Source organism: Eleginops maclovinus, chromosome 18 (assembly GCF_036324505.1).
Source record: "Eleginops maclovinus isolate JMC-PN-2008 ecotype Puerto Natales chromosome 18, JC_Emac_rtc_rv5, whole genome shotgun sequence".
Lineage (NCBI taxonomy): Eukaryota > Metazoa > Chordata > Actinopteri > Perciformes > Eleginopidae > Eleginops > Eleginops maclovinus.
In genome coordinates this window covers 15603990-15620243 of record NC_086366.1, presented here as the reverse complement: position 1 = coordinate 15620243, position 16254 = coordinate 15603990, and the positions used below count along the sequence as shown (strand labels likewise).

General features: G+C 37.1%; 2 protein-coding genes across 2 annotated transcripts; both read left to right on the top strand.

Moving 5' to 3' along the window:
• Positions 1-1766: 1766 nt before the first annotated feature.
• On the top strand, positions 1767-10289 carry jam3a (junctional adhesion molecule 3a). The gene is made up of 9 exons (XM_063907291.1): positions 1767-1936; positions 6971-7042; positions 7122-7235; positions 7414-7566; positions 7986-8188; positions 8660-8759; positions 8857-8983; positions 9095-9146; positions 9234-10289. The coding sequence occupies exons 1-9, from the start codon at positions 1873-1875 to the stop codon at positions 9267-9269; spliced, it is 921 nt and encodes a 306-aa protein (XP_063763361.1). The 5' UTR covers positions 1767-1872; the 3' UTR covers positions 9270-10289.
• A 710-nt stretch (positions 10290-10999) lies between these two features.
• Positions 11000-15988, top strand: vps26b (VPS26, retromer complex component B). The gene is made up of 6 exons (XM_063906448.1): positions 11000-11672; positions 12593-12749; positions 12940-13104; positions 13600-13775; positions 13879-14021; positions 14980-15988. Exons 1-6 carry the CDS (start codon positions 11450-11452, stop codon positions 15115-15117), a joined length of 1002 nt encoding a protein of 333 aa, XP_063762518.1. The 5' UTR covers positions 11000-11449; the 3' UTR covers positions 15118-15988.
• The last annotated feature ends 266 nt before the right edge of the window (positions 15989-16254 follow it).

Below are 16254 nucleotides of genomic sequence, written 5' to 3'. Positions count from 1 at the left end.
GGAAAGTGCGAGGGCATCTGGTGGACAGGTGGAGAATGACCAAGCACAATAGACATGCAGGGGCTTGGGGTAGTGGGAATGTGGCTGGAAGGAGAGAGACAGAGGGAGACTGGGAAAAGTTAAACCAAATTGAGAAAGTTGTTGTGGCATTTTCGTATTGAAAATATTATTACTACATTTTTTATTACATTATTCATATAATTAAAAAAATGCATCCACAGTGATAAATGCGGAACTGAGGTACAAAAAAAACAGCATACTGCAGGAAATTAAGGAAAAGCAACAACTGCAATAGTGTTCTTTAGTTAGCTGAGAATGAGATTCACCTTAATTTACTTAAGTACACAAGTTGAACATTACCATTTCCTCCTCAGAATTTCCCAAGTTTGATGTAAATGTTACATTGAAATTACACTATAATTAAGGCCCTTGAGTCTGATCTATGAGATGCAATAAAGGGCAGCCAGTAGGGGCAACGGGGGATGGATTGCTTAGCAACATACAATACCAAAACTGCAACAGTGGTCGGTGAGAGGCAGGATGGTTTGCAGGAAGATTCAAATGGGGAAACATGACTTGTTTTATTTTGCCCTTGTATGTATTAGTATGGGAGGACTAGAGTTGTATTCAAAGGGAACACATATCAGTCTAATTTATTTTTTGTTTTTATTTTAACTTGTGTTTTTTACAACTAAGAATATACATATATTAAAACATAACAGTTTTTTGGAAGAACCATACAATTGAAAACAATTCATATGAATATCATTATTGTTCAAATGCTCAAATAAGGTGCAGTTAAGTGAATTTGACTGACGTACAGTGGTGGACGCTGCAATAATGTCTGGTTTTACACTGCCACCTGCTGTTTATTTTCAGGTATCTAAGCAGCTGCTTTGTCTGAAGGCAATAGAAATATATACAACTTTACATTAATTGAATATTAAATGATCCACAGTATTTACTAACAGGGGATGCTTCTAAGCTTATGCACATTCAGCTATCACAACATTCTGCTCATCTTTAAATGTAATTTAATATTTTGCATAATCACTGATTTCGGTAATATTTGTTTTGTTAAATGATTGCACATGAGTACTGGTCGAAATGAGAAAATGGTGTTGACAAAAGAGATCAATGCCTGGCACTATGATGGGAAGGCACTTCCTGTGTGCGAATCCGCTATCTTCCGCCCTGATGCCCTTGTAGTGAGTGTAATTGCTGTTGATTCCCTCAGTGTGGTCTTACAGGCAACAACACTTTGACACTGATAGATAGTACATGTACTTGACAACTTTCAGGAAATTGTATTTACTTAAGTCATTTACTCTCTTATTCCCGCATACTTTCTAGTCCACGAAAGTTCAGAGGAAATTACTGTATTTTAAACTCCACCCGAGTTGAAAATACAAATACTACCGTAAATGCTCTGGTTTTTTTTGGGGCAGTTGTTGTTACTTACCCTAGAAACCAAGATGTTTTTGAACACACACCATTAGCAAATATAAAAATAGACCTACAGGTGAAACAATTAGTTGATCATAACCAAATGACTAAACGTCAGCAATATAAACAAATAAGGAATACATTAAGAATTGTTATTGTTATATTGTTATTATTATAATATAAAGATTGAAGCTGAGACTGGAAGAGATAATTGTCATGTATTTATGTTTAACTTGAAAAGGAGGAGCATACACTTTTAGGCTCCACCTACTGCCTGTAAGGCAGCGTTGAGGGCTCTTTCCCCTCTATGCTTGTAGCTATGGAAACTCGTCGATGGCAACATCCACCAGTCTGTTCTGCCCCCCATCCTTATAGCGTGAACATCACCTCTCAGAGGTGCTGACTGTGTGCTACTGTCACTGACAAATGAGACACTGCAAGATGGCGATTGCGCGACTCATTGCTTGTTTTGTTGTGTACAGCAGCTTAGGTAAGTTAATCTTCCTTACTCATAATGCTATAACGATAACGTTGTTGCGCTGTACGAGGTGCGGTTACGCTGTAGCGGAGTTGTCACTGCTAACGTTACGACACATACGTTAGCCGGACAAAAACATATTGTGCATTGTTAAGAAAGATGTATCGGTATGCAATGCTTTTTTTTGCGTTTGCATATTCGTAGGGCTATTGTTCTGTTTACGTTAACAATATGTTGTTGTAATGTAAGTGAAACGAGAAAAAATACGTAGTTGTAAGAGCGTCTTTCACGTTTTAACGGTTGGATTGGTTTGCTAACCAGAGTCGTTGAAAACCAGCGAGTTATTCTCAGAACATTTACAGGACTAAACACAAAGCCTGACGTTCGGTAAAAGAAAAAGGCAAACACATGCTGACATACAAGGAGACCTGTCGTGTCAGCCCTTAGATGAAGGCTAACATAAATCATATCATCTGCAAGAGAGTTTCAAATAAAATGCATCTACTGTACTCTGTGCATTGCACATGCAGCTTAATAAAATACAATCACATGTATAAAGGTTCATATTGTTAAATCCACCTTTAAAATGCCATCTCTCTATCCAGATTGAATCCCATCCAAGAATGTGTGTATGACCTTTAGTGGTCACATGCTGATTGATGATGGTGAGTGTGGTGTTATTAGTGTGCTGAAAATGAAGAATCAGACCCATGGGGTGTTGGAGGTTGGAGAGAATGATGCCTCCTCATCATCCCTGACCAACAAGAACAGCTGGCTTGCTGGAGCTGATCAATGTTACTGATGCTGGGTGTTGTATCTACCCCTGGTGTTTGCTGTTGGTGTGAGGTCACCCTGCTGCGGGGTAAAAATTGGGCCATTTCGTCAGTAAGTGGTGAACCTTTGACCCAGCTCCTCTGCATGCTTAATCAAATGGCTCAGCCAGACAAGGCAAGGCTTCATTTATTATGTTTTTGACAGTCAAAGTTTCCTTTTTTATTTTCTTGTCAGTATGTTTTAGTTCTGAAACTCAGTCTGTTAATGTAGCTCACTGAATCTTTTATCGTGCTTCTATGTTAGTGATTGTACAAAATAATTCTAGGTTTTAGATTAATGTTAACAGTCTTAAATTCTGCCCTCCAGTTTGAGACTGCCCTTAGGTTTAGATAATTAATATTAATAGGTTTTTTTTAAATTAATGCTTCATTTAACTTGCACACATTTGTGCATATGTTAAAACTTTTTGGAGAAAAAATATGTTCATCCTTTCACTTATTTAATTTGAACTTTAATGCTGGAAACATCATTCCACCTTAACTTATTATTTTTGTCATTGGTTTATTTGCAGATGTTATTATTATTGAAAGATTTATTCTTTTGTTAACATTTTTTTTTGAAAATTGCACGGAAATGTATTAAATTACCATTTAATACCAAAACCCACATATTTTCAGTTAACAATCATTGCTAACAAAAAAAGGAGCTTAAAATTATTGTTTTTAAATAACCTTTAATTCATTAATTAATTAGCAAATAGTGGTCATTTCAATTCATTCAAATGTTTTCTTGATGGCAATAGCAGTCAATCAAATGAAAGAATTATTAATGGTGAATTCCCCCACTAAATCATCCTTACAAATGTGGTATCTTGTGAATTGTGGTATCTACACTAGATATAGAATTATGATCAGTTAATGAAATGTGGCACATACATGGGAATGCAAAGATCAGGCGGTGGTGGCAAAGTCCATAGGGGCTTGGCCTGGGAACTGGAAGGTCACCAGTTCAAGTCCCCGAAAGACCAAGTGCCACCGTGGTGTCCCTGAGCAAGACACTGGTTACCTACACTGCTCCCCGGGCGCCGACATAATGGCAGCCCACTGCTCCTAACACTAGGATGGGTCAAATGCAGAGACCGCATTTCGTTGTCCTAGTACTTACTCTGTGCAATGACAATAAAGTTGAATCTTATCTTATTATTATCTCTTATCAAACCTATTGGAGCTACTCTAGGCTATATCTCAGTCTGCTGGGGTCCTACAGTGTCAGTACTTCTTCCTAATCAGTGTCATCTGTGTTGCCTGCAATGTCTTTGGAAAAACAAAGCAACAGATTTCAAGTCCCTTTCCTACATTGTCTCATGTCCTTAGGATAACATGGACACCTCAAACTTTTCTAATGGAGTCATTAGTAGTTTTGAAACTTTCACTCACAGTATTATGTGAATCCCAATGGTCCTTGGTCCTTACACCTCTCCGTGTTGCTGGCAGCTATCTCTGCCCTCAGCATATTTGCAGTGACTTCACTGGAATGTCTGGGAAATAGATGCACGGTTCAACTATTTTTGTCTTGTTTCAGTAATAGGCATGTTTTTTTCATCTTTGGTGCATAAGAGGATTTCAGAATGTGGCCATTTAATAGCACATTTCTCTCAGAACAGACTGGAGACCTACTTTGTCTATTCACTACAAAAAAACAGGGATTAAAATTGAGCCTATATTTGCTTTCCAGCAAGCGCTGAGATTATTTTCGTAATTCAAAAATATTGTTTTCTCTTAAGCCTACATTGTGTCACCGGGGGACCAACCATTGTTGTGTGAATGCTTTTATTCTAAGCTTGTATTAGTAATTAGCTACACATTGTCATGTTAATTGACTGTGGTTATACTTTCCCACGGCCTACTTTGTAAAGAAAATGCATTATGTCAACAACGTGCCTGATTGTGCAGTTGGTACACCATTTTTGTTGTTACTCTAGTCTCCATGCACCATACTCCAACTTCTAAGTATGAGTTATTGTGGACTGAAAAAATAAAGATTTTTATGGAACATTTAGTTGTTTGTTTTGGAAATGTTTATCCAAAGAGAGAAGAGATGACGGTGACATGCAACAAAGGTCGCCTCCAAGGAGGTTTTGTTACAGAGTGTTTCAGCCGAACATCATTATTAAAAACGAATTTCCTGTAAACTTAGAATAACACATTACACACTTCCATGTTGCAACCCATGAAATTATCACTGTTTGTTGTTGTAATGTAATGTAATGATTCTGCAGTGTGCTCGTAGCAGGTTCTATCAAAAGCCCAAGTTACAAAAGCGCTGTGGTTTTAGTTTTGGCCCCTTTTTTTGGTCATGTAAACTTGCGGTATGAGGACAGTTTCTGCCTCCATTGTAGATTCAGCCCTCAACTCTTCTGTCTGTCTCACATATGCCAAGGGAGCATTTGTTGGACGAGCTCTCTGTGTGTCACAGCTGGGCTAAATATAGCTTCTTGATGTACAGGGTGGGAAAGTCAGCAACAGAGACGGAAGCTGAGACCTGGGAGTCAGATCTCCTCAGTCAGTGTCCACAGCTGTGCTATATGAACGGATGCTTTGGAAGGACACACATTTTCATCAATTTCATCGTCTAACTTGCTAACCATACATCACAGGGTCACTGGTGCGGTAATGTGGCTGATCTGAATAAATAGATAGTTAGTCAGAATGCAAAGTGCCTTGGGCAAACAGGAGGGGATGTCTGTACAAGGCCTGCTTGGATAATTATTGTTATCTAATTCCAGCCATCATTTAAAACCCCTCACTCCACAGGGAGCCATAATGCTTTCATTACTCAGCACGGGTGCTGTAAGTCGCATGTGTACCCAGTAATTATTGCTTTAGGCAGTGGCATCAACACACTAGGTTGAGTATGGGGTACCAGATGAAGGTGGAAACCTACTTGTTTATCATCAGCATATTAAATCAGACACATGGAATTATGTGTACACTATAAATTGTAATTTCCACATTTTCTTAATTCGTTGTTGCATACTCTTTGCTCCACGCTCAATCATGTTCCCTTTAAATCAGCATTCTGCTGGCCCATGTTTGACGAAACTTGAGAATTATGCCCCTTGCCATTAAACTGGCATTTACAAAATAACACTGATTGCTTAAAGCAGTGCACTCAAGCAATGACCTTAAAATAAGTACATCTCATGTGTTGTTTGTGCCAGGGGGAAACACGACGGTTGATTAAATATGCTTCCAATTTAAGCACTTTCCCACTGTCAAGTTATTTTCGTGTTCCTGATTTGTTTTGTTCAGGGATTTTGATAAATTATTTATCTTGTAAATGAGTGTAACCATTTAGGGAAGAAGTGCATTCACTAAACCTGAAATAATTAAATAAAAGCAATATAGTTCACAATGTTCTAATCTAATGAGTGTCATCATTAACCAATTACAGCTATTCCTCAGAGGCACATTGTCATCCAAATACTAGATATATCTATGAACTAGCATTACAGATGTTCACACGCTTCAATTCAGATTTCATTCAGACAACCATTTCCACTTAGTGTCTGAGAGCCTTGTCTCTATTTTACTTCATTTGACTATAACGCTATCCGTTTTGACTTGTGTTTTCAGGAGCTTTTTGCCTTTGGTCTTCAGTAATTGAAACAAATGCTCAGTTAGACTGGGTCAGATGATTGACTATTGAATGATTATGCTTATTCTCTTGCTGCATTGTCCCCCAAACTGTAGAGACTGTCTAATATTCCTCCCACACTGGCTCTCCAGGGTGTGTCAAAAGCAAAAAAGCTGAGAGTCAGCACTTTGACTTTCACCATGGTTTCATTCAATATGCATTGCATAAGAATAAACAAATAATGAAAAAAACAACAACATATTTTTATTGCAGTGATTTATCATTTAAGACTTGCTCTCTTATTCCATGTTTCATCATCAGCCAAGTTATTATCCAATTATCCCTATAAAGGACCAAAATCAAATACTTTCCAAAAATCTGTAGGACTCCGTTTTAAATTTAAAACGTTTTTAAATCATAGATATTTCGGCCCCAGGTGTGTTTGTCTTTTTAACAAGAAATACGAAGAGATTAATAAGAAATGTTTACTCCAGGATCTCTGAGAGGTTCTATATTTATCACTCTAATCCACTGGTTATTAGGCAACACGCCCAGTTGATAATGTCTGCTAATGAAAACGCATGTGTGTGCCATCAGGGTTACTCAGCATTAAGTGTCTTCTTTTTTATTTTGCAGGTCTCATCCCATCATCATTTGGGGTAATCCTCCGAACCACGGACAAGATTGTGTGGGCGAATGAGTTTGAGCGTAAGTTGCAGAAAAAAGACTCTAACCTATTTAGTGAAAGTAGCTTTTCTTTCCCTGATGCATTCTGTTTCCCCCACAGCAATCGAGCTGACCTGTTTAATAGAGTCCATCTCAACAAACAACCCGAGGATTGAATGGAAAAAGATTAAGAACGGTGTCCCCAGTTACGTGTACTTTCAAAACAGGATAGCAGGTAAACCGCTTGAAACCATTCAACCACAGCATTTCAAAGTAATGTCTCAGGACTCAGAGCTTAGCAGAATGAATGGCACCTTGAAAGAACTTGGCATTGAATTCTGTTTTCCCAACTCTGAAGTCATGCTGTGTATATGAATGAGCAATTGTAAAGTGTTTTTTTCCTCTTTTAAAAGGGGACTTGGACCAAAGAGCTCAGCTCAAAGAGACAGCCAACATCCTGATCTTCAACGCCACCCGCTCAGACACTGCAGAGTACCGCTGCGAAGTGGCCGCCATCGATGATCAAAGGGACTTTGATGAGATACTTATTAGTCTTGCAGTGAGAGGTATTGTTAGTGGGAACCATACATTACTGAATTGGCTAGGATTGACTTACAATACATCTAAATTTACCGTGTTGCGCATTAACACATTTACAGAAAATTATAATTGCATTTCAGTGGTTATATTAAAACTGTATAATCTAAATTCATGTTTTTATTTAAGGAACAATTTGACCGATTATTTGCTTCCTTGTCAAATTATTAGATGAACATTTGTAAATATGGAACTTCAGGCAGAAGTATGTTACACTAATTCAGTCAGTCAGTGCTTGTGCTTTACCAGCAACGATTATTTAACATACTTAGATGTTTTGTGCTACGATTGATTATATAAATACATGAATACAAAATCAAAAGGTTAATCAATGACAAAAACAGTCAGTGCTTTTAGTGGATTGATTTGTGTCTGTGTGTGTTTGCAGTGAAACCTGTTGTACCACGGTGCAGTGTGCCTGAGGCGGTCACAGTTGGAACATCCACCGAGCTGCGATGTCTGGAGAACGAGGGCTTCCCCGCTCCTCTGTACCGCTGGTTCCACAACAACGAGGAGCTCGCTCAGGACCCCAAAAGCAGCCCCAAGTTGGTCAACACCTCCTACAGCATCAACCCTGACACTGGAGGCCTGGTGAGAAAGACAGGGATTAGGACTAGCAATAGTTAACAATTATTTTACTATAATATTAGAAATCTACATAAGTCAAATATAAAACAAGTAGTTTCACGTTTTTCTTTTAATGTTCTATTTGTGGATGGGACTCTTTAGTATCAGGGATATATTAAAGCTTATTTAATGTAAATGTGAAAATCGGAATTAAACCTTCCCCATCGTATGACTAATAGCAGGATTACTCCATGCATGAAAAGATAGCCAGAGAGGAAGCTAAACCTAAAACTGGCAAATGTAAGAAAGATAATACTGCATCCGTAGCCAAGGTTACGTGTTTACTTCACAGACATAAATACAATAATAGGCATGAAACTGAACACATTTTCATATGACATAAAAATGTATCCTCAGCCAAATCAACACTAGAAATGTGTTGACAATGCAGCTGTCTGTCATCGCACTGAAAAAATGCTGAAATTGTCTTGTCAGAAATTTCGAAGAGTGAGAAAGGAGGACGCAGGGGAGTACTACTGCCAGGCAAAGAATGATGCCGGATATGCACAGTGTCCCTCTCAAATGATGGAAGTCTGTGAGTGTCTAAATATTGATATTTTCAATCCCACAAAAGATATCAGATCATAATAGTTGACACATCTCCGGCAACTTAACTCTGTGTCCTCTTACAGATGACGTCGACTACCTCGGGATTTTCCTCAAGTCATTTGGTGCAGTGGTGGTTTTCTTCTGTTTGGCTGCTTCCATTTGTCATTCCCTGAGGCGTGGATGCTTCTCTAAAAAAGGGCATAACGAAAAGTGAGTATAAGCTTTGAAGAAGGAAAGGGGCAATATGTTATTCCGTCTTTAATTTCCACAACACGTTAAGATGTGCTATTTTATTATGTGTTTTTATCCTATTTCTTTTAGCTACAACTGGCCAGCACAGAGTGATGGTGTTGAATATGGAAATGCAGATGAGGTAAACACAATCTGGAGAACAAACATAGCAAATGAAACTCTCAGTGTCCATTGTGAATACTCAATTCATAATTACTGTCCTTCACAGGGCCATTTTCGCCACAAATCTTCATTCATAATTTGACAGCTGAGACGGAGGACAACATGGAACCATGACTTAAATACAACTGTGGATCTTAACTTGCTACAATGATGCTCCGGATGGTAAAGTTTGAGGTGTGAAATGGCACATTATTCCCTAATGCACATCAAATCCAGTCAACAGATTGCCAAAGTATTTTAATATCATTTTGTTGCCCTACTTCTTGTTTTTTTATAACTGGGTAGCATTTTTTATTTCAGTCTCTGTCTGATTTAAATGCTTAGTTTTTTACAAGTTTAGTTTATTTTGACACATTTGCAACTTTGTGGAGTTTGATAATTGCCCGCGGTGTCATCTCAGAAGATGCTGGGAGCTACATTCCTTCACAGTTTTTGGAACAAATCCTATTTTATAATTCTTAAACTTTTTACTGAGTACATAGAAATTGTTTTACAATAAATACAATAAACTCCTTTACATTATCTTTGTTCATAAGATAAATCCGTTAAGTTTGTTTCACGTTGGGAAGAGTTGAACCCTTTTTTTGTATATACTGTCATTATACAGGCAATAGGCAGCGGACTGTAAAAGGCTGATAAACTCAAATTCAGAAGGCACAATTTATCAGCCTTTCTTATATTCACCGATGATAACAAGTTAAACAAGTACATAGTAACCTGTGCGTTTGAATACCATATATCCCAATATGCTGCAAAGTCAATATGTACTATAAAGGTGGTGAAGTATGATTTTTGGAGTGCTGTTTCTGTGTATAAGTGACCTTCTGTGCTTTACTAATTATTTTGTTGAGTATTGGACATATTGTCCAGTTTTGACTCAGTATTTAATGTAAATAAATACATACATTTTATTTTGATTTTCATACATTGCACTCCATACCTTATTGTAAATACTGCATTAAAACTGTTTGTTGAAAATACATTTACAGTATTTACTGTTCAGCGTGTTAACAGTGTTGAGCCTGTCATTTCAAACATTAGTGTCAATGATTTGTGTAACAACTCAGGAAATGTTGTAAAATGTCCACTGTTTTCTGTTATTAATGCTTTATGTTCATGTTATTTTGTTACTATTAAATACGTTTGAACCTTAAATGTTGTGAAGACTCAAACGTTTCATGAGTATTGTCAGAATGATTTTGAGAAAGCTTAGAAACATTCAGACATTGGCTGGTGTCAAGAAAGAAAGAAAGAAAATGTATGGGAACATATTAACAAAATAAAGTAGTTTGTCAACTATAAAGAGTCAGAAATAGGTTTGTTGCCAAGTAGGTTTCTGTTTTATTCACATCAAAAATAATTTGCTTTGCCTTATCAGTGCAAAATATAGAATAAGAAAATTAAAGGAAATAGGAAGCAAGCACAATATTCAAGAAAAATAGAGGAACATTATAATAGTATACAAATAGAAGAGAAGATGTTATTGTAATGTTTATGGTAGAGGATAGAGGTCCATTACCGTGGGGTATGGCTTTATAGACAGAGTCTTCATATAGCAATTTGAATACATTTATTCAAAATATATTAATTCACAGAAACGATGTTATTGTGTCTCCATTACATGAAAAAGTAAAACAATATGAATTCATGACTTTGATTTCAGTGGGGGACTGCTACATTATTCTCAAAACGGGCATGAACACTTATTTTTTCCATTACTTTGTACATGTATAAATTTAAAATAAAGAAGGCCTTATTTCCGGTTTCAGAAACCATCACCAGGTTTTATTTTGAAAACCACCCACCCGGAAGTAGTTAACCTAATGCAGGTGGCGTACATCCTGATCATTTGACAACATTCAACGTATTTTCTTACAGAGAACAAACATGTAAAATAAATTCACACAGCGAAACCTGCGATCACCACGGAGCAGACTAGTTTGTGGCCTCTGTAAACCGCTCACTGAAGATATTTAGGTCAATAGAAGAAAAAGGGAAGCGGCTAATTTGCTGATGGACGTGTTATTGTGCGTTTTCCTTGCGCCATCATATTGCTATTTTGCTTCGTCGGTATGGAAATGTAGCTAATGTGGAGTTTTCTGTACAATATCGTCGACTTTTCCCATGTTGAATAGTGTGTTTTGTGCTCCGAAAGGGAACTGAGGTCGTACACAGGCCTTATTGTGTGTTTGGTGTTTTCTAGTTTAAAACATCAGAAGGGTTTTTGTATTAGTTTGCTAACAAGGCGTTACGATAAGCAAGATGAGTTTCTTTAGTTTTGGGCAAAGTGCAGAAATCGATGTGGTCCTGAATGACGCTGAAACGCGGAAGAAAGCTGAACACAAAAGTGAAGATGGAAAGAAAGATAAATACTTTCTTTTCTATGATGGCGAGACTGTGAGTGGAAAAGTGAATGTCACACTGAAGAACCCCGGAAAGAGGCTGGAGCACCAGGGCATCAAAATTGAATTTGTTGGCCAAATAGGTAGGTTTTCAGAAATTACCCAAATAACATGTACATGTATACATTATAGCCAATCCTGTGTAAACACCCATGTTATTGTATATACATATGAAAGTAATGACATAAGGAAATAGGGACTGTACAAATGATGGGTATGGGAAGTGGGAACTGAACATTGCATTTCAATACAATATGAATAAAATAAAAAACAACGCTTATCTCTTTATGCATATGTAGTTGGCAAACATGAACTGTTTCTGTGTAATGTAAAGAGATGTGTTTGTCAAGTTATCAACTATCATAACATTAAAGTCACAGAGCTTAACATCCGAATCTCCCCAAAGTGAAGACATGGAGGAAGTATTTTAATTACATGTTTGTGTTGAACCCATATGCTTCCAACTGGTGTAAACTATTATTTTATCATTCAGCTAGCAGAATAGTTAGAAAAATCAATGGATTATATTTAAAAATCTTCTGGGTTTTACAAATATTGCAAGCCTATTCTTAAGATTGTAGACTGGTATGAGAGGCAGAATCTGGGGCCAGGCACTGTCTGGTATCATCAATTGGACCTTTGCCATGACTATGACAGAAATATAGCAACACCCTCCCCACAATATCTCAAAGCAATAGTACATTATAGATAGGTGCCAATACATCACTTAAAGTGCAACAAAACAATGAAGTTTGATATTGAAGTTTAATCTCAAACTGTTGATGGAATAGTCATTTCCACATGGGGAATCATCAATTGCAACGGTCACGGCAAACGTAACATTAAGATAGATAGACAAAGTGGCCCATTATATTATATTTTATCTGCCCAAAACTGTAATCACAACATCTGAGCCTTTTGAAAGTTTCCAATTTCAGGCGTAAATGAACCTAAAGTTGGCTTATCCTATATTTTGTTTGTTGATAACTTCTTTCTATTCTAGAGCTGTATTACGACAGAGGAAACCATCATGAGTTTGTTTCCCTGGTGAAAGATCTTGCAAGACCGGGTGAAATAACTCAGTCGCAAACCTTTGATTTTGAGTTCACTCATGTGGAAAAACCTTACGAGTCCTACACAGGCCAGAACGTCAAGCTAAGGTATGTTTGATGATTTACTCTGGTTTATAGGCTGTGTAATAGATGATTGTAAGTGTCACTCTTTAACCTTACGTATTTAAACTGAACATTTTAACTAAAACCTGATGTTGCCTAAGTTTACTGTTCCTCATATAGGTTATTGGTTAGATGTGGAACAGTATTGTTTAAAGGCTCTGTATTCCATTTTCAGATATTTTCTTCGTGCCACGGTGACCAGACGACTAAATGACATCAGTAAAGAGATGGACATTGTGGTCCACACACTGAGCACCTACCCAGAACTGAACTCCTCCATTAAAATGGAAGTTGGCATTGAGGACTGTCTGCACATTGAGTTTGAGTACAACAAATCCAAGTAAGACTTGTAGGATTGAAACACCCCATTATTGAATAATCCATAAATGTACATGAACCAACTGTTAAGTTTAACATTTTGTTTATATATTGAGTGTGTTTTCTAGAAATAACATTTTTAAACCCAAAGTTAACAATCATTAGAAATTCAGTTCAGAAAATAATCCCAAAAATAAACAGTGTCCCTAAATGGCTTTTAGGAAACACAAGCGTTAGTGTAAGAGTTTAGAATAGTGGGTCTAATGTGTTTCAGAGAGTGCCTGACCACATCAGTCATGGAGTTTAGGGTTTCCACTATCAATTATTTTCATTGTTCCTAATTTTTAAAAATTATATAATTGCTGTCTCTATAAACTTTCAGTCAATGGCAAGTGTTAGAGTCCAGGTTTGAACCCTAACCCTAAAACAAACATCAGTGCACAGTTCTTTTTCTAAATTACTTTTTATCAAGTGCCCTCATTCTCATTTTCTGCTTGTGTCTTCCTTTGCCCCCTAGGTACCATCTGAAAGATGTAATTGTGGGGAAGATCTATTTCCTGCTGGTGAGGATTAAGATTAAGCACATGGAGATTGACATCATCAAGCGTGAGACGACAGGCACCGGCCCAAGTGTGTACCATGAGAACGACACGATCGCCAAATACGAGATCATGGATGGAGCTCCTGTCAGGGGTAAACAGCACTTATTAGTAATTGTAGATATTTTAATAATGAAATATCTTACTTAATGAATATTTATATTATCCAACCTCTGACAATGTATTTCATATTTCAGGAGAGTCCATTCCCATCCGATTATTTCTGGCTGGTTATGATCTGACTCCCACAATGCGAGACATCAACAAGAAGTTCTCTGTACGCTACTACCTGAACTTGGTGCTGATTGACGAGGAGGAGAGACGCTACTTCAAACAGCAGGTAGGTTTCTGATACATGTTTAATAATAATCTCAATAATGCCTACTTCTAAAGAATATTATGAACATTGGTCATGAACCCCTGGCTGCATGGAAAAGACGAGATCAGAAGAACATTTAATACAGGAAATTAGTTTTGCGAATACAACCTGTTCCCCAATTATACTACTCTACATACTACTTGTAGGCAGCTGAGTAAAAGGTTTTTAGGCCTTAAAAATACATTAAGGGTTAGATCTCAGCTACATAAAGGGGACAAATTCAATCTTGAAAACAGCTCCTCTTTATAAGGTTGAATTAATGTATGACGTTCTGTCTGCATAAAATAGCATTACAGGTTGATTTTTGTATACTTCCTGCAAAAACAGTAATAGTTTTGTAACCGTAAATTGATTAATTGATTCATTTTATAACCCAGTAAGTCGTCATTTAGGTTATTTGTCAACTTAAAGCGAAATGTTTTCTTTTTCCTGCTGCTTTTCTGTTTTATTTTAGTTTTCTCCTGAATTAAATATATGAGTTTTGGTCTGTTGGTTGGAGTAAACAGCAATTTAAATGTCATTTAGGCAGTGAACAAGTGCTATTTTTTCTTTCTTTTAAAATTGTTATCTTGTTTTTTGTTAAACATAATTTTAGTCAGTATAGCATTTTATTTAGCTATAAATTAAATGTTTTATTTATTTCATGTGTTTGTATTGCAAATCACAAAGTTGCATACATAAATGATGTATATAAATAAATATACAACACTGACTAGACAACCGATTTAAGTAATCAACTCTAGTTAACAATGGCATGTGTGTTTTGGCAAAGGAGAGACCTTACAGTAGATAGACAAATATAAATAATGTGATTTTTTTTAAAGAGAGATCAGTAACAAGAGCAACACGAGGACCAATCAATATTAAGTCTAAGAAAAATCCCAAACCCTTTGCTCCTCTCCACCCCTAACCTATGCAGGAAATCACACTGTGGAGGAAAGGCGACGTGGTGAGGAAGAGCATGTCTCATCAGGCGGCCATCGCCTCTCAGAGGTTCGAGGGCTCGGCTGCCTCAGAGAGCGCACTGGAACAGGCTGCGAAGGAGGAGAGCGGGTAGAGAGCAGCAGACCTCCAGTCTTCTTCCACTAGACTCGGAGGTACCGTCAATTATACTACACCTGGTGAAGCAGCTGTTTTATTAGTAGCCGCTGCTAGTGAAGGGAGGAAGAAGGGAGACCGACATACAGTAAAACATGCAGTATGTGAACAATGAAACAGTTTGCATGAGGCATTTGAAGCAGCTTCAGTCTGCTGGTCTTGTCCTTCAATAATGCATTTTTCTTTTCTTTATGGGAATCAAACTAATCATCTGTTGCAAATATCCACTGTTAAAACTTTTCATGTGATATTATTGAATTTTTAAGCTGTCTGTTACTTTAATTAATGCTTTTTTGGAGTAAATTAATTTCTAATCCCTTAATCAATGCAACTGAATTTCTCATGCATTTTCTGAAATGTATCTCGAACATTCCACCTTTTAATAAATGCATTCCTTCCTTCATTAACACTGTTATAAGGTCGAGAAATCTGAGATCACTTTGCACTGCTTTATCTTGCTGAACACATTTGTCCTGTTTTGATTTGTAAATATGACCAGCTAAAACCTTTTATCCCGTTCCAGCTTGTGTACTTTGATTATACAGTACACGGTGCCACATAATGACCATTCATATGCTTTGCATCGGCATTCCAGTGGTGTAAGGAGAGTGTTTGTATTATGGTCTGATAGTATGAAATCCTCTGTAACATCTTTATTAGACTTGAAAGTTGTGCATAAGTGTACCAAGCAAATGAAATCCTCCTGCCTCTTTAACATACGTTTAGTCTTTTAACCAGAGAAAGAGTTACAGTAGAACTATCTATCTTTTGCAAAATGCTAATCAAGTATTCCTTGTCCCTGAAGTGAAATAAACTGATGCCAAATGGAAGATCTCAGACTCTGTTGTTTTACAGAAATGTCAGCGTTTGCGACATGATGAACCTTAACAGACTTGGTGAGGATGATGGACCATAATGAAAACACCACATGAAAGTTGGACATGTGATAACAACCTAATATGGAAATTGAAAGAGTGTGTAGACTGTGAAATAGACCTGCTGCTATACACAAGTTGAATAATGGCAATAAAAGAAGGCTCGTAGCTCTTCTGTGAGCAAAGGGCAACCCTAAAAAACATTACAAGCTTATATAATG